Below are 25038 nucleotides of genomic sequence, written 5' to 3'. Positions count from 1 at the left end.
CACATCTGAAGAAATCTTCTAGATCGTTTATTGGACTTTCTTTTTGTTGTTTTTCACTGGGGATCTGCATAAGACACAGTTTGTTGTTTTTTTCAGCGCAACTCCACCTTTTACCCAATGTTTAAACTAGGGTTGTCCCGATACCACTTTTTTAGGACTGAGTACGAGTACCGATACTTTTTTTCAAGTAGTCGCCGATACCGAATACCGATACTTTTTTTAAATGTGTCCCCAAATGCAGCCATGTCCCCCCACAAATGCAGCCATGTCCCCCCATATATGCAGCCATGTCCCCCCCATATATGCAGCCATGTCCTCCCCATATGCAGCCATGTCCCCCCCATATATGCAGCCATGTCCTCCCCATATGCAGCCATGTCCCCCCCATATGCAGCCATGTCCTCCCCATACCAGCAATGTCCTCCCCATACCAGCCATGTCCCCCCCCATATGCAGCAATGTCCTCCCCATACCAGCCATGTCCCCCCCCATATGAATGAATGAAAAACTTATAAAGCGCGGCGCATGCGAACTGAATCGCTTCTGGGCGCTAGTTGTTCGTCTCTCATGACATCAGAAGAGCAGAGTTTTGATCTGTCTTCTGAAAGTCAGGTGGTTTTCCTCCAACCGAATGCTGGTTGGCAAAGCGTTCCATAGTCTCGGACCTTGAAAAGCAAACCTTCTTTCTCCTTTGGACTTGTATTTGGTTTTTGGTACCCTGACCAGATTTTGGTCGGTGGATCGCAGAACGCGATTCGAATTGTGAGGTTCTATCTTGTCGCAAAGATATTGCGGAGCCTTCCCATGGATGCACTTATGTGTCAGGCAGAGTGCTTTGAATGCAATTCTGTCTTTTACTGGCAACCAGTGAAGGGTTCTCAGCGAAGGTGAGATTGATTCCCATTTTTTTTTCCCAGTCACCAGTCTGGCGGCCGTATTCTGAACGACTTGCAGACGGGAGATTTGGTACTTTGGGAGTCCGAGGTAAAGGGCGATAGCATAGTCCAGTCTGGAATTCACGATTGTTCCCACCACGACTGCTACGTCTTCTTTGGGAATAAATGTAATAAGTCTGCGTAGTAGGCGCAACAAATGGTGCGCTCCGCTGACTACTGACCCTATTTGTGCGTCCATTGTCATGAAGGTGTCGAAGATGACCCCGAGACTTTTGACTTTGGAGCTAGGGGTGATGATTTGGCCCAGAATATGCAGCCATGTCCTCCCCATACCAGCCATGTCCTCCTCATACCAGCCATGTCCCCCCCCATATGCAGCAATGTCCTCCCCATACCAGCCATGTCCCCCCCCATATGCAGCAATGTCCTCCCCATACCAGCCATGCCCCCCCCCATATGCAGCCATGTCCTCCCCATACCAGCTATGTCCCCCCCATATGCAGCAATGTCCTCCCCATACCAGCCATGCCCCCCCCCCCCATATGCAGCAATGGCTGTAATGGTTCCAGTAATATGTAACAGTGAGCATTCCCCTATGCATTGATTAGTCTGATGTGCACTCACTGAGAATCCAGTCTGGTTTCCCTTTAAGCAGCCGGCGGTGAAGTTGGTGACACAGTCCACGCTGGCCATGCAGAAATGTCTCCATTGATTTCTATGTGCTGCAATGAATTGCTCAGGGCCCAAACACAGCCTTTTGTTTCATAGCAGCAGAAAACCTGTCTTTGTGCCTCCCCGGATTGTCATCCATGTAATGCATTTTCTTTTCCCTGCTGCTCCTATCAATACTGTCTTGAGTGCGGAGTCTGCTATGTCCCCCCTTACCGTACATGCTGCCGCGCGGGGAACATTACAGCTTTGAATAGCTGCAGTCTCTCGCGCTGCGTATAGACACTCCCCCTTGCTCGGGATTGGACAGTTCACCCAAACAAGGGGAGTGTCTTTACGCGGCGCCGCGGGAAAGACTACAGCTATTCAAATGAATGCTGTAATGTTCCCCGCCCGTGGTAACCAAGCGTGGATGCGGCGAGATGCGGCTTAGCGGCGGGATTCGTTCGGCGGCGGGGGGGGTGGGGTTAGTATTCTATTTTGGTATCGGGGGTATTTGCGGGAGTACGAGTACTCCCGCAAATACTCGGTATCGGTCCCGATACTAGTATCGGTATCGGGACAACCCTAGTTTAAACTCAAGATGGGAATAAAAAAGTTGTTTAGGGATCTGGTATTTGTGTTTAATAAGTAATGTTTAATCTGAATCTCTGCAAAAGAATAAAGTCTATGAGTAAGTGGGTGTACCATATTACAAAATTGGAAGATGCCCGCTAGCGGCCAAGGGTACATTTGCTTATAGGATAGGCTGTTGGAGATGTCTGGATTAAAAGTCACAGTTAGCAGAGGGTGGACATAGAGAAGAGAGAGAGAGAACTGTTGTGAGCATGTTTTCCATATACTGAGAGTGAACGACATTTGGTGCAAACTCTAGACAAACTCTAGGACCTTGACACCACCCACCATTCTTGGACAAACCATGACCCCCAAGCACCAAAGTCAAAAACCTCGTAGTCGTCTTTGACTCAGACATGATCAGTAGTCAGCGGATCTCGCCATCTTCTCCACTTGCTGCGCAGACTCATCCCATTCATCTCGGAAGAGGACACAGCAGCAGTAGTTGGAACTCTCATTAATTCCCGACTCGACTACGCAAACTCCCTCTACCTAGGTCTGCCCAAATACCATATTTCTCGTCTACAAGTCATCCAGAACACAACAGCAAGACTGATAACAGGAAAAAAGCCATGGGAATCAATCACCCCGGCATTGAGGACTCTCCATTGGCTATCTGTAAAGGATCGGGTCACATTCAAGACCCACTGCCTCGACCACAAATGCACACAAAGAAAGGTTCCTCAATATTTATGCAAGAAAATACTACACCCCTAATTGCGCCCTCCGATTAACTAATCAAAATCTTCTCCACAACCCCAAGTCTCGCTACAAATCTAAATGAGAACAAAAATTTGCAGACCATGGCTATGGAATGCTCTACCCATAAACATCCGCATGGAAGAAAACCATCGGGCCTTTAGGAAAAAACTTAAGACCCACCTCTTCTGAAGGGCCTGGACAAAATTGGACAAAAAGCGCCTTGAGGTGATTCAGTTCGATTTTGTAGCGCTATACAAGTTATTCACTCACTCACTCATAGGCTTCTTAGTTGGGTAATGTATGTATCCAGGGATGGCCACAACATGGCACAAGGTTGTACCGGGCAAGTAATACTCATTTCAATTTCTGACCATCTGCTGGATGCCAATCTGTTTGACCTTGAAATAGTCGCCCTAAGGTGAGTTGCATAGTAATATTTAATAAGATTTGGGGCGCCCAGACCACCTCTAAAACGAGGAGCAAATACCACTAGCTAGCTATGCAGTGAACTTAATTATGGCAAATAAAATTGAGAAATAGCCGCTGCGTTGCTTTCAGCTGTTTTGTCGGGATAGGGACTGGTAATGTTTCAAATAAATACAGAACTTTGGCAAAATAGACATCTTAACCACTTCAGCCCCTGACCATTTGGCTGGCCAAAGACTTTTTGCGATTTGGCACTGCATCGCTTTAACTGACAATTGCGCGGTCGTGAGATGTGGTTCCCAAAAAAATTGTACATATTTTTTTCTCCACAAATAGAGCTTTCTTTTGGTGGTATTTGATCACCTCTGCGGTTTTTATTTTTTGCGCTATAAACAAAAGTAGAGCGACAATTTAAAAAAAAAAAGGAATATTTTTTACTTTTTGCTATAATAAATATCCCCCAAAAATGTATAAAAAAAAATTACTCAGGTTAGGCGTATTCTTCTACATATTTTTGGTAAAAAATCGCAATAAGTGTTTATTGATTGATTTACGCAAAAGTTATAGCGTCTACAAAATAGGGGATAGTTTTATGGCATTTTTATTAATATTTTTTTTACTAGTAATGGCGGAAATCTGCAATTTTTATCGGTACTGCGACCTTATGTAGGACACTTTTGACACATTTTTGGGACCATTGGGAAGGGGTTAACACTAGGGGACGATCAAGGGGTTATGTTCCCTAAAGTGTGTTCTAACTGAAGGGGGATGGGACTGACTAGGGGAAATGACAGATCGCTGTTCATACTTTGTATGAACATATGATCAGTCATTTCTCCCCCTGAAAGAACCTGGAGCTGTGTGTTTTACACACACAGCTCCCGGTTCTTGCTCTGTCACGAGCGATCGTGGGTGCCTGGCAGTGATCGCGCCCCTAGTGCCCACAGAGCGGCATCACGGTATATTACGTGATTTTTTGCGCAGCAAGGCCAACCTGTCACAGTAAAACTGCGGTGGGCGGTCGGCAAGCAGTTAAGGATATTGATCTGTCCTAGAAGAGAGAGAGGGTAAAATGCAATCAATATACCTAAAACGAGGATAATTGGCCTGATAAACGGTGGAGTATAAATGGCTAAAATGGATCCCTAGTTACTTAAGAGATTGGGAGCACCAGTCAGTGGTATGAGAAATTCTGTTGCAATGTGGCAAGGGCAGGAGGAGGGATGTATAATGGTAGAGCCTTGGTTTTGCTCATGTTAATCTTTAACCTGAGAGTAAACCAAAGGTTGTTAGTCATGAAGGTGCGGGAGGCAAGTTTGGGGACTAGTCGGTGTCAGAAAAATGTCATCAGTGAAAAGAGACTTCATGCCTCTGTCGCAAAAAAAACAACCCACGGATATCAGGATGGGAGCGAATGGTTTCGACCAAGGGTTCTAAGCATAGGATAAAAATCAGAGGACACAAGGGACACCCTTGTCTCGTGCCATTGCTCAGGGGGAATGATGGTGACAGAAAAGAAGACGGCTGTACTTGGGCAGATGGACGGGAGTAGAGAGGAGTGCTACTATGAATGGGCCGGAAAATCCATATTTAGAAAGGGTGGCAAACATAAAGGGCCAGCTAGGCTCAGAACAAGATCCGGGTGGATTGTCCTGTTAAGCAAGTCAGTGAGGTCCATTGGTGTGCCTCGTGTTGTCACCAGCATGTCTGGTTGATACAAAGCCCATCTGGTCTTTATGTATGAGTCTAGGGAGGATTTGGGAATGTCTATTAGCCAGGATTTTAGTGAATATTTTGTAATCGGAGTTGAGTAATGCTATGGGTCGAAAATTATTGGTGGGGGATGGGTCTTTTCCAGGTTTTGGGATCACCGTATTGTGAGCACGGAGAAACTGGGGATGAGGAATGGTTCCTTTTAGTAATGAGGTAAAGAGTGATCGCAAATGTAGGCTCAGAATCTGGAGGAAATTTTTATGATAAGAATATGGTAACCTGTACAGGCCTGGGAATTTGTAAACTGGTAAATTTTTAGCAACCTCCGCTAATTTTCAGAGGTAATTTCAGCATTTAAGGAAGAGAGGTGAAAAGGGGAAGTTTAGGAAAGTGTAATGAGTCAAAGAAAGGGTCAAACTTGGTCTGAGAAAAATTATAATTTGGCTCAGATTTGAAATGGTTAAACAGGCCTTGATAGAATTTCCCAAAGACTTTGGACATGGTGGTGGAGGCAGTAGGTGGGAGACCTATTTGTTTGCATAAGGAAATCTGGGGATGAATGAAAGGGACGGGGGTTTAATCTGTTTACAAGCATCCTATGAGGTTTATTGTAATATTCGTAAAATATTTGTTTTGTCCATATGAGATTTAGCCATTTTTCTTCAAATCCAAGGACTTGAGCTGATTTCGGGGGGACGTGACAGTGCAGAGACGAGCCACTGTGGGGGAAGAAAGCCGCAATTCTTCAGCTTTGTGTCATTTGGATAGAATTTATGACCGTTGAGCCATTTCTCTCTTCAGGGGAGAGCCAGCTGAGATACATTGCCCTCGAAAAAAAACGCTTTGTGCGTTTCCCACAGTGTGGAGGCCTCTGGCACTATATTCTCATTAAATTGAAAAAACTCAGTAATGTCTCGGGATAATCTCTAATCTCTGGGATATGCAGGAGCGATTAATTGAAGCACCAGTGACACGTCCTGGGAGAAGCGGAATTGAAAGCAATAAGTGGACAGATCAGTTATTCAACCATGTTATTGGATTAATTTACGCAACAGCCGTGGTTGTCCAGAAAGGAGAAGCTATAAAAAAATGGTCTAATCTGAAGTACAATTTATGGGGAGGCGAGTAGAATGTATATTGTCTATAGTAGGGTGTTTAATAATCCAGATATCAAGAAGGTTATGTGTTCTAATAAGTCTATGAAAGGAGATGGACGGGCGGTTTACTTTGGCAGCCGTGGTGTATGGGAATAATCACCATAATAATACCTTATTTGGCGACATAGTCATATTAAAATTGCTCCCCTATAATTATGATAGTTTGAGAGGCTCGAGAAGTTTTCCCAAAAATATCAGTAAGGAATTGAATTTGACCGGAATTGGGAGCATATACATTGACCAGCATAAGGGAATGCTTTAAATAGTCACAATCTAGGAGGAAAATTAACCTGCCATGGGGGTCCAGGTGCAAGGATTTAATTTGCAGAGGACACGTGCATCTAACTAAAATTGCCAAACCTGCTGAAGTGTCGGTGGCAACATAAACATACACTAAAGACTTCCAAACAGTCCATGTGATGGACTAGCCACAGGTCAAAAAAATACAAAGAAAACCCGAAGGATGAAAACTGTTCAGGAAGCCAGGGCCTTTGCCTTGGGTAAGAAAGGGGGCATGGAAAGGCATGCTAAGTCCCCACCATCTTCCATTAAAAGTACGTCTGAAGTAAACACTTTGAACAGATAAACTAATTTTCAAAAGAATCATCCTACAGATATGAGGAAGGTGTTCCTAATTCGAGAACTCTGGCTAGAGGCGAGGACCGCTTAGCCAGAAACAAAGGAAGATAGGACCAGCAAATGTAGAGAGTTCCTTCAAGTTGGATATCTGGAGGAAGGACGCCTCTGACGAGTGGAGATAGGCTTGTATTCTTTCTGCCGAACCGGGGTCCAAATTCTACTTGGAGCAAATGGTGGTTTAGGCGTTGCGGGTAAGGGCAGAAGATCTTCCCCTGAAAGGGGTTGGGATTCCCAGGTTGTGTAGAAAGGCTTCACTTTTTTGGAGGTTGCGCATGGAGTGCTGTATGCCATCCCGAGAGGCAGATAAGTGGAAGGGAAAGCCACAGCGGTATATGATTTTATGATTCTGCAAATGGACTGTCAAGGGCCGAAGGTTCCTGCATTAAGCAATGGGCAACAGCTCGTTGAAAATCTGTATAGTTGAATCCTTGAAGTCCATCCTGGTCTTATTGCAAGTGGCCACAGTAAAGGCTTCCTTACTATCAAAATAATAAAAGCGGACAATGATGTCCCGGGGGTTTGGGAGCTAAGGATCTGTGAGCTGTATCTAGGCGCCAATCAATATGATCAGGAATATGAGGGGCAACGGTGTTAAACAGGCTCAAGAGATAGGGGCGCAGATCCTGATCCCCCCCACTGATTCAGGCACTCCTCTAATCCGCAGATATTGTCTAAGCTCCCGGTTCTCCAGGTCATCTCCCGTGTAATATGGTGGGTATGATTCTGGAGCCGAGAGTACAATTTGGCATCCAGGACTTCTGCTGTTAATGGGGTGAGCGATCCTGATGGCTGGGTGTGTGAAACAGGTAAAGGGTTACCTCCTCCAGTTGCTGGCGGATCTGTGGGGTTCGGCAGGTTGTCCTGGACACTCAAGGCTGGGGGTGCATGCCTAAGCAGGAAACTGTCCATTGTAAGTGTAGGCCTCGGGCTCAGGGAACAAAGAGTAGGTGAGTTTTTGGTCCCCCTATCTTCACCATGGGATGCGTGGTGGTTGCAGTAGTGTAGTGAGGCAACTCCCATGGCTATCGGAGATGGGGATCAGGAGGCGGGAGTTCCATAATATCCACTATGCTTTCAAGAGACAGCTGTGGGACACAGAGCAGGCTCTAAACCAGACACTTGCAGCGGTTAATTTCTCATTACCCGGGTCACGTGAGTCACCAAGTGTTGCTTGGCAGGATAAGGTGCTTGTTACGTAGGGGCTTGGTGAGCCCTATTAAAGGGGTTGTAAAGGAATTTTTTTTTTCCCTAAATAGCTTCCTTTACCTTAGTGCAGTCCTCCTTCACTTACCTCATCCTTCGATTTTGCTTTTAAATGTCCTTATTTCTTCTCAGAAATGCTCACTTTCTGTTCTTCTGTCTGTAACTCAACACCGTAATGCAAGGCTTTCTTCCTGGTGTGGAGAAAGCCTTTTGAGGGGGGAGGGGGCGAGCAAGAGTGTCAGGACGCCCACTAACACACAGCTCCTTTCTCGATCTGCAAAGTAAAGAGTGTCCTGACTAGCCTGCTCACCCCCTCCCCTCTCAAGAGGCTTTCTCCACACCAGGAAGAAAGCCTTGCATTATGTGTTGAGTTACAGACAGAAGAACAGGAAGTGAGCATTTCTCAGAAGACATAAGGACATTTAAAAGCAAAATCGAGGAATTAGGTAAGTGAAGGAGGACTGCACTAAATTAAAGGAAGCTATTTAGGGGGGAAAAAAATGAATTTACAACCCCTTTAAAGGGTCTCCCTTCTGAAGTGTGTTAAATCTACACCCAAGTACTCCCTTTTTGTGGCTTGTAAATGTCTTAAAACAAGAGGCACAGGACTAACACTACAGGGAAGGGCACTCCTATGTCAGTAGTTCCTGATGAACTTGGTTGTATCCCTAGTGTTACATCCCCTGAAAGACCAGAGGCCTTCTGGGCAATCTGAGCTGCTGCGCATATCTGGTATTGTGCCTACAGTCAAGAAAATCGACCCCTTGCCCGGATCTGTGATCACCCGTGTCTCGGTGATCACCCGTGTCTCGGTGATCACAGCGTGCGCCCTGCAAGGGGGCACGCAGGGAGCATGCGAAGGGGAATGACGTCTATTGACGGCAAAGTCCACGCTGGTTGGCTATAGTTTGGCTGTAGCGCAGATGTAAAGTGGTTAAAAGCGTCCTTTTCCTTGGCCAGTTCAGCTATTCGGCCAGCTGTTGCAGCAATCGGTATCTGCCAATCCTTAAAGGATCAGACGGCCGGCCAGGCCTAACCAGCAGGATGATCAGCCTGAAAATAAGGCAGATATTCCTCAAGTGCTGTGTTTTGCTGTCGATTCCTTAAAGGATTCAATACAGAAGGTTTCCCTCTCGTACATATGCAGACTTTTGTGGCTTAAGAAACTGGTCAGCCAAGCTTCCTTGTAAGACGTTACTGGTAGGCTTCCCCTTTCATAGGGAGCATTTATTTGGCGATCATTTGGAAAAATATATCCAAATGATTTCTGGAGGGAAGAGTTCTCTACTTCCTGTGAAGAAAAGCACCAAACGTTCCTTGTTTCCAACCTCAGGGACTGCTTCCTCAAATGTCTCGACACCAAGGCGGTTCCCCCGCCAACAGAGCGCTAGAGCCAGAAGCAAGGCCAGGGCCATAAAAAGCCCCGGGTCCAAAACTCTTCTAAACCCACCACCAAGCCCTCCTTTTGAGGAGACACCCCCACTCTATCGGGTGGGGGGAAGCTGCTGCACTTTGCGGACATTCGGAGAACAATAGTTCAGGCTGTGGAGTGACCTTAGAGGGGCTCACAGCTCAAGGGAAATGGTCAGGGACAGAACAGATCCTGCCCATCAACATCCTGGAATTACGGGCAGTTCGTTTGGCCCTACGGTCCTGGACGAGGGAGCTTCAGGACTACCCTGTCAGGGTTCAGTTTGACAATGCCACTGCAGTGGCCTATATAAACCACCAAGGCAGTACCAGGAGTCGTTCAGCTCTGAAGGAGGTGAACCACATACTAGACTGGGCAGAGGGACATGTGCCAATTATATCGGCAGTCCATATCCCAGGAATAACCGCCAGCAGATCTGACTGGTGGAATGGTCCCTACACCCATAGGTGTTCCAGGAAATGTTCCAACGTTGGGGATGGCCAGAGGTTGACCTACTGGCATCCAGATTCAACAAGCTACAGCAGTTTGTGTCCCGAACAAAGGATCCTCTGGCAATCGGAGCAGATGCTCTGATAATTCCATGGAGCCAATACTCCCTGGTTTATGCTTTCCCTCCGATCCCTCTCCTTCCACATCAGAGGTCAAGTTTCGGCCCCATCTGTATTCTTCCAAAGGCCTCCCATTCACTGATCTGAACCTTTATGCAAGGGGCAACTTGCTTGCTTCCCACTCTTTGTGTCCTTGGGACTTGAACTTGGTGTTTTCTGTGTCACGCAAGCTAGCCTTTCTGATGGCTATCGCCTCAGCTAGGAGGGTGTCGGAGTTGGCCGCCCTGTCATGCAGGGAACCGTATTTAATCCTTCACCAGGACAGAGTCGTGTTGGGACCTGTTCTATCCTTCTTGCCAAAAGTGGTGTTGGCCTTTATTTTGCTACATTATTTTGCCACCTCTCTCTCAGCCTTGTTCAGCAGAAAAGAGACGACGGCACTCTTTAGACGTCCCAGTAGGTAATGAACATTAGCCTGACTGTCCCATGATGTATAAAAAAGAAAATAGGATTTTTTTCGTCATACTTACCTGTAAAATCCTTTCTTTAAGTACATCATGGGACACAGAGGTCCCTCCCCTCTTTTTGAGGATTCATTGCTTCCTGTTATATAGGGAGGGGTTATATAGGGGATCACTTTCTGTCTAAAGACCTTGGTCTACCAGTGTCCATTCACCTGATGGAGTGTAACCCTGACTGTGTCCCATGATGTACTTAAAGAAAAGGATTTAACAGGTAAGTATGATGAAAAAAATCCTATTTTTGCTTTTTGCCCACCCGTCATTGTGGCACTGCTTTGGGACATCACTGGTGTTCCAGAATTAAGAGGGCTATGTCTGTCAATGAACACCAGATAAAAATTGCTTTTTATTACTCAAAGTAAAATCCCTTTCTCTGAGTTGACTGACACAGCACTGGCCTCTTTTGGCGATTTTCCTTTTGACACTGCTTGTGACTATCTGGCCTGCCTATAGCAGATGGGGGCTTTTACACCTACAGAAGATGCCCATAGGAGGTGGCGAGTTTTTTTTCTGTCTGGTGTTCTACTCCTGTAGGTGGTCAAGAATTAAAAGGGCTGTTTCCGTAAATGAACTAAAAGAAAAAGATTTTACAGTGAGTAACACAAAATCCAGTTTCTGTGCATTTTACCTGCAAACAATCTATAAGCTTGTAGATAAAACCAGCACAGTGATGTCAACGACATGTTCTCAGTAGAATAACAGTCATGTCGTCTATCTCGGGGGCATGCTAAAGAGGAGATGGCTATGTTCCCACATACAGTGGGGTCATGTAGAGTTTCCGCAGGGGTCAATTCAAATATATTTTCCTAGATGTGCTTTCCACAGATTAATCCAAATGATTATATGTAATGTGTTTTTTTAACCACTTTCGCCCCGGAAGGATTTACCTACTTACTGACCTGGCCATTTTTTGAGATAGGGCCCTGCGTTATTTTAACATTTAATTTACAATTGTGCAGTTGTGCGACGCTGTACCCAAATTAAATGTTGTCCTCCCCCCCACAAATAGAGCTTTCTTTTGGTAGAATTTTGATCGCTTCTGCGTTTTTTTTTTTTTTTGCTATAAACTAAAAAAGACGGACAATTCTGAAAAAATAAAAATAGAATTTTACTTTCTACTATAAAACATACCCAATAAAAAATGTAAAATGTATTCTGCTACATATTTTTGGTAAAAAAAAAAAGTGTATATTGATTGGTTTGCGCAAAAGTTATAGGGCCAGATCCTCAAAAGGGATATGCCCGTCGTATCCCTGTTTCTATCTTTGGAACTGATCCACAGAATCAGTTTCCAAAAGATAGGTAGAAGATCCGACATGTGTAAGGGACTTACACTGCCGGATCTTAGGATGCAGTACCGCATCCGCCGCTGGGGGCATTTCGAGTCGAAATGCCGCTTCGGGTATGCAAATTAGCACTTACGGAGATCCACAAAGCTTTTACGCTTCGTTTTTTCTCCGTAAGTATTAAGTTGCATGTGTAAAATTAGGGCTGCTTTTACAAAGTGTAAACTGTTTACACCCTGTAAAAGTAGACCCTTCTTACCCGCGACGCTGTTATTTATTTATTTATTTTCCCGCCGCATCTTTATTTTTTTCCCGACGCAACTTTTTTGACCCGGCGCGATTCACGAAGCTCGGCGTAACGTAATTTCGCACTATGCACGTCGGGAAAATGACGTCACGAGCATGCGCAGTACGTCCGGCGCGGGAGCGCGCCTAATTTAAATGGGACTCGTCCCCATTTGAATAGGAACGCCTTGCGCCGGCGGAATTTAAGTTACACACCCGAAAATTTAAGTGCTTTGTGGATCGGGCACTTAGGTAGAAATTTTCCGGCAGTGTAACTTAAATGGGAAAAGATAAGTTATGGCGGCTGGCTGTGGATCTGGCCCATAGCGTCTACAAAATAGGGAACGATTTATGGCATTTTTATAATGGCGGTGATCATTGATTTTTTGCAGCTCTGTGACATTGCAGCAGACAGATCGGACACCTAGCTTATGTAAATTTTTGACACTTTTTTTGGGGAACCAGTGTAATTATTACAGTGATCAGTGCTAAAAATATGCATTGACATTGTACGAATGACACTGGCAGGGAAGGGGTTAACAGGGGCGATCAAGGGCTTAAATATTTCCTCAGTGTGTTTCTAACTGTGTGGGGGGGATGGGCTGCCTGGGAAAACACACAGATCCGTCTTCCTGCATAGCAAAAAAAACAGGATCTCTGTGTCATCCTCTGACAAAACATAGATCTACCTTATTTACTATGGCAGATCCCTGTTCTGTCGGACCGGCTGATTGGCTCCCCCGCTGACCAGTGGGCACATGTGCCCACAGAACCTTGTGCACAAACCGACGATCACCTACAGCAATTCGTGCAGCCGAGCCAAACTGCTGCAGTATAACTGGGGCAGCTGGTTGGCAAGAAGTTAATTGGGTTTATTGTCACTTTAAGTTTGTGATTGCAAGAATGTTTTAGGACATAGTGACTAGCCAGTCTGACTGTAATTTTTTTTGCTTTTCCTGTAGGAGTGCTGCCTGTGTAATTTGCGAGGGGGTGTGTTACAGGTCACTACAGATAAAAGGTTGGTTTACAATTTCTTCACAAAGAATAAATAAAAATCCAAGTATTACCAATGTTGTTAATCAGTATACTTATCAGTATACACACCAGTTTCTGGTATTGGGGTGCTACTGTCAAGAAACAGTATAAGGAATACCAAAACATTATTGTGGTTTTCTGTTTTCTGTTGGTTGATCTAGATGGACTTTGTATTTTTTTTTTCAACCTGGCTACCAACTGTATGTACCTATATGTCCTCATGCACACAGGGCGTAAAAAAAAAAAAAAAAAGTTGCAACGTCAGTCCTGCCGCCAAGAAAAAGCTCAATGAAAAATGCGCTTTTAGCTGCATTTTGCACAAGCATTAATGCACGCCTTTTTGGTTGGAGAGCGCATCTATGGGTATTTGATTGCTGTAATGGATCCTGTTGTCCTGAAAATCGATGAGACCATCCTGCTGATTGCATTACGGAGGCTGAGGAGTAGGAGAGAAGCAGCCGTCGTAGCTTCTGGGCACATCCCAGTGTCTCTTTTCGGGGTACTTTTCCAACATGACTGCGTATGTATTGCGAAAAATTTTACAACTTCACGCAGATGTCGGTTCGTGCGGCTGATGACATGCTGGAGAGGTTCAGACCAAGGCTGGCTAGAATAGACTTTTCGATGAGAGGAATGGCTGCTTGTGACAATCAGGTATGTTATATTTTTGTTGTCAGGACAAAATTTTATATATATATAAAATATTTAAAATGTAGATTTATTTGATTTTCATTTATTATTGTTTTAGATTTATGCTATATTTGAAATGTTGATAATTGTATGGCATTACTCTCCTTTTTTTTTTTTTTTTTTCCTTGCACCACTATTTTCTAATAGTAGTCTTCATGGTGACCAAGGTAACCAGGGAAACCTGCTTTGCACTGTGGGAGGAATTGAAGGAAGTGGTCATGCCTGAGTCTAATGAAGACATCTGGAAAGCAATAGCGGATGAGTTTTGGGAGAAGACCCAGTTCTCCAATTGCATTAGTGCCCTTGACAGCAAGCACGTCAGAGTAAAGAAGCCTCCTTAGCCTGGATCGCTATACTTTATTTCTAATATGCACTTCTCTGTGGTCCTCCTGGCTGATGCCAACCTACAAAGTTGTACACCTATCTTTCGAGAGTCAGCCTTTGGACGTCACATACATGAAGGACGACTTCACATTCCTCCCAGCAAGCCTCCATTGTGCGCATCAGAACCCAGTTTATCCTTGGTCATGGTAGTGGAGGAGACATTTGGACTGGCAGAAAATCTAATGAGGTCATACAGTGGCTATGGTCTCAGCCATAAGCAAAACATTCTCAATTATCAGCTCAGCCGTGTTGTTTAAAGCGCCTTCGGCATCTGCACCGCAAGTTTGAGAGTACTGCTGTCATGCATGCAGCTAGATGTGGAAAATGCCATCACAGTGGTACTGGCCTGTTGTGTTCTTCATAACTTTCTTCTGGACAAGGAGAGAGCCACTGTTAAACCGGAGCTACAAAAACCAAGTCAACGTGTTCAGTTTATGGACTTATGGTCACCTAAACGGGTCATAACTAGAGATAGGCCGAATGGACCCCTGTTCAGTTCGTACCCGAACATTTGAACACGCAAAAGTTTGGACCTGAATAACGAACCCTGTTAAAGTCAATGGGGCTTAAATGCAAGTAATGTATCAATAAGAAAAAAGTTTGTGAAAAATGACATTTTTAAATGAGCAGTGATTTTTTTAATTTTAAAGTGGAAGCCTAAAAATTAAAAATTCCAATGTAGTGCCTGGGGGGGTCCCCTTCGTCTAACTGTAAAGTGGCTGATATGTACCATGTTTTTTATAAAGCCAAAAGTAATTTTTCCTGCAATATGCCTTTATTTTGCTAAGCAACAATTGGGGAGCCAGTGTGTATGATGAGGCCACAATGTAGTGCACTGAGAATAAGATTAGAGATTTTTTGGATACATTCTGGTGTCACTTTGACTTTGGATAGAAGTAACGGGTGCATTAAAATTGGTCTTTGGGTGTCGTAGCGCCTTCCCACCATAACCCTATAGAGATAATCTTGATGAAAGCAAGAATTTGGCTTGTTGTAAAAAAACTGCAATGATATGCACCTGTCAAACAGGTGCAGAAAAATTGGTCTTTGGGTGTTAATTGTGCCCATGAAACCTATACTAAAAACATTTTTCCAGATGAAATGATTGAACACCCTCAAAGCTAGGCAGCCTCGAAGTCCTGCAGAGATTCCACATCTCAAAAAGACTTAATCAGTGACATCGGCATCAGGGGCTTCATAGCTGGTAATCTAGGACTGATTTTTTTTTTTTTTTATAAAAGTCAAATGGTCCACGGAGTCTGTGGACAGACGCATTCTATGATTAGTAACAAAACCTCCAGCAGTACTGAATGTCCGTTCTGAAAGCACGCTGGATGCAGGGCAGCCTAACAACTCAATAGCATACTGGACATGTTCTGGCCAGTGGTCTATTCTCATGACCTAGTAAGCCAGTGGATCGTCGGCTGGAAAGCTCTCCATCTCTGTTTTGGCCCCGAGGTAATCGTCCACCATGTGATGCAGCCGCTGCCGACGGGATGTGGAAGCTGACAGCCCTAGGCAGCATGGACTAAAATTCCGAAATGTCTCACTTAGGCGGACGCCTTCTCCAAGGCTCCTTTCTTGGTCAACGGAAGACTCAGAACAACGTTTTCCACCACCCAGTAACCTACTAGAGCCAGGAAAAATGTTCATTAAAATCCTCTTTAATGTGTCCTCAAGAGATTTTATCCTCTGCACTCTCTGTGGGGACGGGATGAGTTCAGAGACCTTCTCCTTATAACGGTGGTCAAGGAGGGTTTCCAACCAGTATTCATCCTTCTCCTTTATGCCACGTATTCTTGGGTCCTTTCTCAGTCTTTGAAGCATGAGCCACAAATTTGCAGAGGCTTGAGAAGCAGACTCCTCTGGGTCACTCATGATGACGGCATCTGGAACTTCCTCCTCCCAGCCACGTACTACTCCCAAGAGTCCTGGGGTTGGAAAGCCATCGCTTACAGATTGACCCATATCTTCTTCAAAGCCTATGAAGGTGCCAGAATCATCATCCTCCTCCCTTCTCTCCTCCTCTTCCTCCCCTCTCTCCTCCTGTGTGTTCTGTGACATAGGAATATTGGTGTCTGTCTAAAGTGGGCCTTGAGAGGAAAGGAAATCCTCCTCTTCCTCCTGCTCTGCCTCCAGTGCCCTGTCCATAATGCCACGCAGAGTCTGCTCCAGCAGAAACACAACAGGGATTGTCAATGATGCATCCACTGTCACTGCTCACCATCCTTGTGGTCTCCTCAAATGGTGACCGTACAGTGCATGCATCCTTAATGATCAGCCATTGGCGTGGGCAAAAAAAGCAGAGGCGTCCTGAGCCTGTCTTTGTGCCGAATTGACACAAATACTTGACGGCCCTGTGCTGCATGTATAGCCCCTGCAGCATTCCCAAAGTTGAGTTTCACCTGGTGGGCATGTCCAAAAACATTTCAGCCAATTTGTGTATGACCGCCTGAAATGGCTACAGACTCTTCTGGCCTGCTTTAGTACATTTTGCAACCCTGGGTACGTACTTGGGGAAAGCTGCACCACCAAATTGAGGACATGTGCCAGGCATTGCCAATGTGTCAACTTTCCCTGTCTAAGGGCGGACAGGAGGTTTGAGCCATTATTGGACACCACCATTCCTGGCTCCAGCTGGCGTGGTGTAAACCACCTCTGGGCCTGTCATTGCAGAGCTGCAAGAATCTCTGCTCCGGTGTGATTTCTGTCCCCTAAACACACCAGCTGAAGCACTGCATGGCACCTTTTAGCCTGACTCTGTGAAAAGCTTTTTGAACGCTTAGTGGGTACCTCATGTTCATAGGACAATTCTGCAGAGGAGGGCATGTAGGTGGAGGAGGAGGAGAGGGAAGAGCTCACAGGTCTGGCATCATCACATCTGCAAGATCTCATTTTTTTGTTGGTGTCCTGAGGTGAACGACCTCTTCTCCACTATGGAGACGTTTTCCTATGCTTAACTAACGTCCTTATTTTGGACTCTTCAATCAACTCTTCTGTTTTGGATTATTAAATTAGTTCTTTACTTCCTTCTACTATAACATTCAAAGCAATGCATCCAGGTCAGTGTAACCAGTGAGAATGGTCCCTTTATCTCTACATGTTAAATTCTGTGTGTCAGATACGGGTGACTACCAGATGTGGAAATACTGGCCGTGAAATTCTGCATCAAATTACTTGTTTGTTGCCAGGACCAAGTATCCTCTATCACTGACGTTGGATGCCCTTGTAATTCCCTGGACTCCATTCCAGTTATTGTAAGCCTTTCCTGTGCATATTCTTCCATTACTGTGCAAAAAAGAAAGAGAAAAAAAATCTGCAAATCTCATAGCACCACATTGGAAGAATATAACTGGAGCAACCTGGTACACATACATACATACATACTCAAATTTCTGGGAGACAACCCCTTGCCTCTTCCAAACAGGTCAAACCTGATATCTCTAGCATCTCCCATTCTGCTTCTCACTCATTGGCTTCAACAGTGTGACTTTTGAATCCTAGGTCTTGAGGGACAAGAGAATCTGACTCATTCCCATAAAAGACACTTCGTAAAAATGATACTATTGTACATTTTTAACCCCAGAAATGACTCTGTACATCTCATTCTGGCCTTCCTGCAGTCAGGACTTGACCAGAATTTGGCCTTAAGTATTCTAAAGGTAAAAGGTTAGGCCATATATTTATCCTATTCCAGAAGCCTCTGGCCACGCATTCTTTATCCACTTCAGCTCTGGAAGATTTTACCGCCATCATGACAAGGCCAATTTTTGCTGTTCAGCACTGCGCTATTTTAACCACTTAAGGACCGCCTCCTGCACATATACATCGGCAGAATGGCACGTACAGGTACGTCCTCTTTAAGTGCCCAGCCGTGGGTCGCGGGCGGGCGCCCGCAACTCGGTCCGAAGCTCCGCGGGACCCGCGGACCCAATCGCCGCTGGAGTCCCGCGATCGGTCCCCAGAGCTGAAGAACAGGGAGAGCTGTGTGTAAACACAACTTCCCCGTTCTTGACTGTGGCGCCTTCATCGATCGTGTGTTCCCTAATATAGGGAACCACAATCAATGACGTCACACCTACAGCCACACCCCCCTACAGTTAGAAGCACAGATGAGGTCACACTTAACCCCTTCAGCAACCCCCTGTTAGGTTAACTCCCAAACTGCAATTGTCATTTTCACAGTAAACAATGCATTTTTAATGCATTTTTTGCTGTGAAAATGACAATGGTCCCAAAAATGTGTCAAAATTGTCCGAAGTGTCCACTATAATGTCGCAGTCACGAAAAAAATCGCTGATCGCCGCCATTAGTAGTAAAAAAAAATAATAATAATAATGCAATACAACTATCCCCTATTATGTAAAAGCTATACATTTTGCACAAACCAATCGATAAACGCTTATTGCGATTTTTTTTTTTTACCAAAAATAGGTAGAAGAATACGTATCGGCCTAAACTGAGGGAAAAAAAATTTTTTTATATGTTTTTGGGGGATATTTATTATAGCAAAAAGTAAAAAATATTGAATTTTTTTCAAAATTGGCGCTCTATTTTTGTTTATAGCGCAAAAAATAAAAACCGCAGAGGTGATCAAATACCACCAAAAGAAGGCTCTATTTGTGGGGAAAAAAGGACGCCAATTTTGTTTGGGAGCCACGTCGCACGTCCGTGCAATTGTCAGTTAAAGCGACGCAGTGCCGAATCGCAAAAACTGGCCAGGTCATTTACCTGCCTAAAGGTCCGGGTCTTAAGTGGTTAACTGCCGAAAGACTGAAATTTAAAAAATCTAGTTTTAACTATAAAACATACCCAGTTAAAAAAAAAAAAAAAAGTTTTCTGCGACATGTTTGCGATAAAAAAAAAATCTCTATATATTGATCCATTTTTGCATAAAAGTTATATCACCTACAAACTATGGTGTGTGTGTGTATATATACTGAAGTTTATAAAAAAATATATATACTACTAATGGCTGCGATTGCAGTGGACAATCGGACGCTAGGAACAGTGACATTAATAGTGACTATACACTGTCACTGTACTAATGACAATGACTGGGAAGGGGTTAACATCTAGGTTGAACAAGGGGTTAAATGTGTAATGTGTGTAAAGCAGGGGTAGGCAACCTTTTAAACGCAATGTGCCAAAAAATGTTTTCAAAGAAATTGACTGTGCCGAATTTATAGCAAAAAAAAATCAACTTCACACTCTAAATTACGAAAGGATTTTTTATAAAGTCAATACTGTAAACTACTGTAGTAGTGAGAAATTAACATCCTGCACTCACGCCTCAAATCGGCCCCAATTCCTGCAACTCCACACCTCATATGAGCACCAATTCATGCACTTTCACACCTCAGATCACTGTCCCCCCCTGCAAATCTGTTTCACCACTGTAACCTCCTGCACATCTGCCCCACCACTGTACTACCTAGCACATCTGCCCCACCTCTGTACTACCCAGCACATCTGCCCCACCTCTGTACCCCCCTGCTCATCTGTCCCACCACTGTACCCCCCTGCTCATCTGTCCCACCACTGTACCCCCCTGCTCATCTGTCCCACCACTGTACCCCCCCTGCTCATCTGTCCCACTGCTTTACCCCCTGTGTTTCTGCCCCACCACTGTACTACCCTGCAAAGTTCACAGAAGCTCAACGGTAATTTCACAAACTGTCAACTGATTGTGGTTTTCCCAATCACAGTGAAATCCCTTCTTTCTGAGATTGGTAGTGGCAACCAAGCGAGTCATCTTCCTCCAGATGGTTGACAGGGCTAACAGGACTGTGATTTGCTTGAGCAGTGGCCATCCATGACAGTCCTCCTCCTCCTCCTGGAAAAGCGGACGATCGCAGCTACAGCAAAGTTATAGAACCAAGCAATGTTTCCCATCTTTTACAATGTGTGTGTGTGCGCACAGTGCCTTCCCCTTAGTGCAGGTGCGGCATGGGAAATTCTGAAATTGGAAGAAATGCATTAGTGTCTTACCGACACTTCCCTGCACTGCTCTGCTGCTGGGGAGGGAGTCGAGTGCTGGCAAAAGAGGCTTGGTGTGCCCGGGGCTGCCTAACCCTGTTGTAAAGGGTGCTGCTTTTTACTAATGATTTCTAAGTTTTTCATCCTTATGCCGCGTACACACCATCACTTTTTGTGATGGAAAAAAACAAAACATTTTAAAACGTTATTTAAAATGACCGTGTGTGGGGAAAACGTTGTTTTATGTCTTCTGAAAAACGACAACAAAAAAATTTGAACATGCTTCAATTTTTTGTCGTTTTTTTGTGTCATTTAAAATGATAGTGTGTGGGCAAAGCGACGTTTAAAACAACGTTTTTAAACCTGCGCATGCTCAGAAGCAAGATATGAAGCGAGCTTCAATGGAACAGAGTGCCGCCGTACGTGCTGAACGTAACCGCGCTTTGCTAGAGCATTTTGAAAAAACGATGGTGTGTAGGCAACGTCGTTTTTGAAAATGAAGTTTGAAAAACTTCGTTTTGTTTCATGAATTAAAACGTCGTTTTATTTCATCACAAAAAACGACCGTGTGTACGCGGCATTACTCATTCTTTGCAGGGATGAGAAACACAGAGATCATTCCCTTTGTACAGAGCTCTGTGTTAAATGTCAACACAGAGCCCTAGGCTGTGAATGTACGCTGATCAGGATGTCCTGGCTGTGAATCATCAACTGGGACTACCTGACAGACATCAAGCCCATCTCTGTAAGTTCTCCCAGGTGGATTTCCAGGCCTCTGCGGAGGAATTCTAATTTGAGTATGTCCAGAAGCGTTGCCAGTGTCCAATAACCTGAAAGTAGCCGCCTATAACGCAGGGTATATCCAGCCTGTGTCCTGTACTATATTCCAAGAAATAGAATTTATAGGTATATTTTCCTTGCTGAAAATGTTTTTTTTTTACGTGAAAAAATGAAACTAATGCAGCCCCCACGTCTAAAGTCTTATTAGAAATATGGAATTACTATACTGAAAATTCTAGTGCCCAGGCAGTTATTCTTACCCATTAGTTTCAGTGGTTTCTGATTTCACTGACATGGAACAAGTATCTAAATCATGATGGCCACAATAAAGTAAGAAGTCTATTATCTGCATACATGTTCCATATCAATGGCTTAAAGGGGTTGTAAAGGATATTTTTTTTTTCTCTTTTTAAATAACCAACTTGTTATACTTGCCTCCACTGTGCAGCTTGTTTTGCACAGAGTGGCCCCGAACCTGGTCTTCTGAGTTTCCTCGGCGGCTGTCTTGGCTCCTTCCCACAAGAACTAACCCCCTTCCTGGGAGCTCTCTCCCATGGGGGTTCTTGCGGGCGTGCTCCCGTAATACAGCTGGTGGCTATAGCAGCGCATAGGATGCATTAAGGTGAAAAAACATGATCCTTTACAACCCCTTTAATGGGTAACTCCACTTTCGTGGGGGGAAAAAAATAGCAAATAAAAAAAATATAGCTTGTACAATTGTGATACAAATCATATTTATTTAAATGTTGTTAAAATGATCTTTCTTTTTCAATCTGCATTTTAATTAAATGTTGTTAAAATTATCTTTCTTTTTCAATCTGCTGTCACTGTAATTTTCTATAAATGCAATGCAATATATCTAGATGGAGTTGTTCTGTACACAGAGTGTGTACGGACCACTCCCCAGAAACATAATTTCCTGCTTGGGTGATTGGCTCACCAATTTTCCCAGAAGTCTGCCTAAGATACAAGTCAGATTTCAGGCATCCCCTGCAACAAAAATTTCATTTTTGGTGACATACTTCCAATAGGAACATGTCTAAAGGAATGCAGGCCCAGCAGCTTTCCTCATTGGTGCCCTGCAGCTGCCACAGCCGACTGATAATTATGAAACTACTCCCATTAGACCCACTGAGCCCAGAGGAACAGACAAACACACATGGATTTCTTCAGAATAACAAAAGGTAGCAACCTTGCGCAAAGGTTGTTAAAATACTTGCAATGTACATATAGTGGGGAGAACAAGTTTTTGATACACTGCCGATTTTGCAGGTTTTCCTACTTACAAAGCATGTAGAGGTCTGTAATTTTAATCATAGGTACGCTTTAACTGTGAGAGACTGAATCTAAAAAATCCAATAAATCACATTGTATGATTTTTAAGTAATTAATTTGCATTGTATTGCATGACATAAGTATTTAATACATCAGAAAAGCAGAACTTAATATTTGGTACAAAAACCGTTGTTTGCAATTACAGAGATCATACGTTTCCTGTAGTTCTTGACCAGGTTTGCTCACAGTGCAGCAGGGATTTTGGTCCACTTCTCCATACAGAGCTTCTCCAGATCCTTCAGGTTTCAGGGCTTGTCGCTGGGCAATACAGACTTTTAGCTCCCTCCAAAGATTTTCTATTAGGTTCAGGTCTGGAGACTGGCTAGGACACTCCAGAACCTTGAGATGCTTCTTACAGGGCCACGCCTTAGTTGCCCTGGCTGTGTGTTTGGAGTCATTGTCATGCTGAAAGACCCATCTTCAATGCTCTTACTGAGGGAAGGAGGTTGTTGCCCAAGAACTTGCTATACATCCTCCCCTCAATACGGTGCAGTCGTCTTGTCCCCTTTGCAGAAAAGCATCCCCAAAGAATGTTTCCACCTCCATGCTTCACGGTTGGGATGGTGTTCTTAGGGTTGTACTCATCCTCCTTCCTCCAAACATGGCGAGTGGAGTTTAGACTAAAAAGCTCTATTTTTGTCTCAACAGACCACATGACCTTCTCCCATTCCTCCACTGGATCATCCAGATGGTCATTGGCAAACATCAGACACGCCTGGACATGCGCTGACTTGAACAGGGGGACCTTGCGTGCACTGCAAGATTTTAATCCATGACTGCATAGTGTGTTACTAATGGTTTTCTTTGAGACTGTGGTCCCAGCTCTCTTCAGATCATTGACCAGGTCCTGCCGTGTAGTTCTGGGTTGATCCCTCACCTTTCTAATGATCATTGATGCCCCATGAGGTAAGATCTTGCATGGAGCCCCAGACTGCGGGAGATTGACCGTCATCTTGAACTTCTTCCATTTTCTAATAATTGCGCTAACAGCTGTTGCCTTCTCACCAAGCTGCTTGCCTATTGTCCTGTAGCCCATCCCAGCCTTGTGCAGGTCTACAATTTTATCCCTGATGTCATTACACAGCTCTCTGGTCTTGGCCAATTTAGAGAGGTTGGAGCCTGTTTGATTGTGTGTGGATAGGTGTCTTTTATACAGGTAACAAGTTCAAACAGGTGCAATTAATAGAGGTACTGAGAGAACAGGAGGGCCTCTTTAAGAAAAAAATAACAGGTCTGTGGGAGCCGGATTTCTTACTAGTTGGTAGGTGATCAAATACTTATGTCATGCAATAAAATGCAAATTAATTATTTAAAAATTGTACAATGTGATTTTCTGGATTTTTGTCTCTCAGTTGAAGAGTACATATGATACAATTACAGACCTCTACATGCTTTGTAAGTAGGAAAACCTGCAAAATCGGCAGCGTATCAAATACTTGTTATCCCCACTGTAAAACACCCTGGGGGAAAACAATTGGTTGTGAGTGTCACCGGCGCAAAAGGAAATAAATGTGAACTGTGATCTGCTGCAGTACTGTGTGCCCTTAGTGGGGGTCAATAGTGCTCTAAGAAGAAAAATGTTACTGCGCTGATCTAATTATCCAGAGGTATTTAATCTCTGGGAATATGGACATAAGTGAAATATCAGGGCCACAATGTACCCAATCTTAAGTGTGAATAACCTGAATACAAACAATAAAAAATATAAGAAATATATGAGTCATACAAATGTGACACAGTGATTTCAAACTTAAATCATATATCTAGATCAGTGTGTCAGCATACAATCCATATGCCACAGTGCTTCTATGAGAAAAATGGCTGTTGCTGCTACTGACCAACCAAATAGTGAAAACAATACGAAAGATATTACAAAAAAAATAAATATATTATATATATATATATATATATATATGTGTGTGTGTAAAAACCCAATATGCAGTATGCCAACTGCACCGTGAGTTGTCCAATAACCGATATTGGAACAAAATAAAATAAATATCAATAAAAGTGAAATAATTATCAAACAACCATACAAATGTGCAATGTGCTGGCTGCACTTAAAAATAGTCCAAATGACAGGCAATCTTGCTCTTATACAATAGGTTCCAGCAAACACAAGGTTCAATGTTGGTAATGCTGTGTACAGGAAAGTGCCGCTATCTCTTCCACCCGACAAAGATGTGCCACCATCACCAATGGTTAAAATCAACACTCACCAGACCCCAGATATTATTAGGCTCCAAAGTGGTGTCTTTTCTTTGTCGGTCAGTGGGTGTTGCCTCCTTTTCCCTTTTACAAGGTGTCATCAATTCCTCAAAAACAAGGGGCTCATCATGGTGTAGTATATTAAAATATGTATTTATTTAAAAAAGGTAAAAAAATATAACACTTACAATATAAAGTGCCTCTGACCGGCACTGAGTGTCTTTGGCAGTGTCAACCGTTAAAAGCCGCTGACCAGCATTTAAGTGGCGTCCTAAGAGGTGTGCTTGCCCCACTGTGCTCCGCATGTATTGCTACAAGGGGTCCGTGCGCGCTGGTGTGCTGCACCCTCAATGTGTGTGTCCAAACAGCCTCTACGCGTTTCACTAGTTGCGTCGTCAGGAGAGCTGTGGACACTACTGTTTAGGCTGTATTTATACCCCTGTGGATTCCCTGAAATGCTGCAAGGTAGTCACAGGAAACAGGAAGTCTTCCGGGCACCATCTTAGCTGGTGGTGCAGGAAGTTCCTGTTCCACC

At 44.1% G+C, this 25038-nt stretch overlaps 1 protein-coding gene across 2 annotated transcripts in view; it reads left to right on the top strand.

The window, feature by feature from the left end:
* Nucleotides 1-25038, top strand: part of KDM4B (lysine demethylase 4B) — a 609325-nt gene that overhangs the window by 479267 nt on the left and 105020 nt on the right. For both annotated transcript variants that reach the window (XM_040322534.1, XM_040322533.1), the window contains exon 16: nucleotides 13055-13110. In XM_040322534.1, the coding sequence (XP_040178468.1) occupies nucleotides 13055-13110 (56 nt within the window). The remainder of the gene's footprint in view (nucleotides 1-13054; nucleotides 13111-25038) is intronic.

The sequence above is a fragment of the Rana temporaria genome, chromosome 1 (assembly GCF_905171775.1).
Source record: "Rana temporaria chromosome 1, aRanTem1.1, whole genome shotgun sequence".
Taxonomy (NCBI): Eukaryota; Metazoa; Chordata; class Amphibia; order Anura; family Ranidae; genus Rana; species Rana temporaria.
Note: the sequence above shows the minus strand (reverse complement) of the source record. Positions and strands in the feature narration are given on the sequence as shown.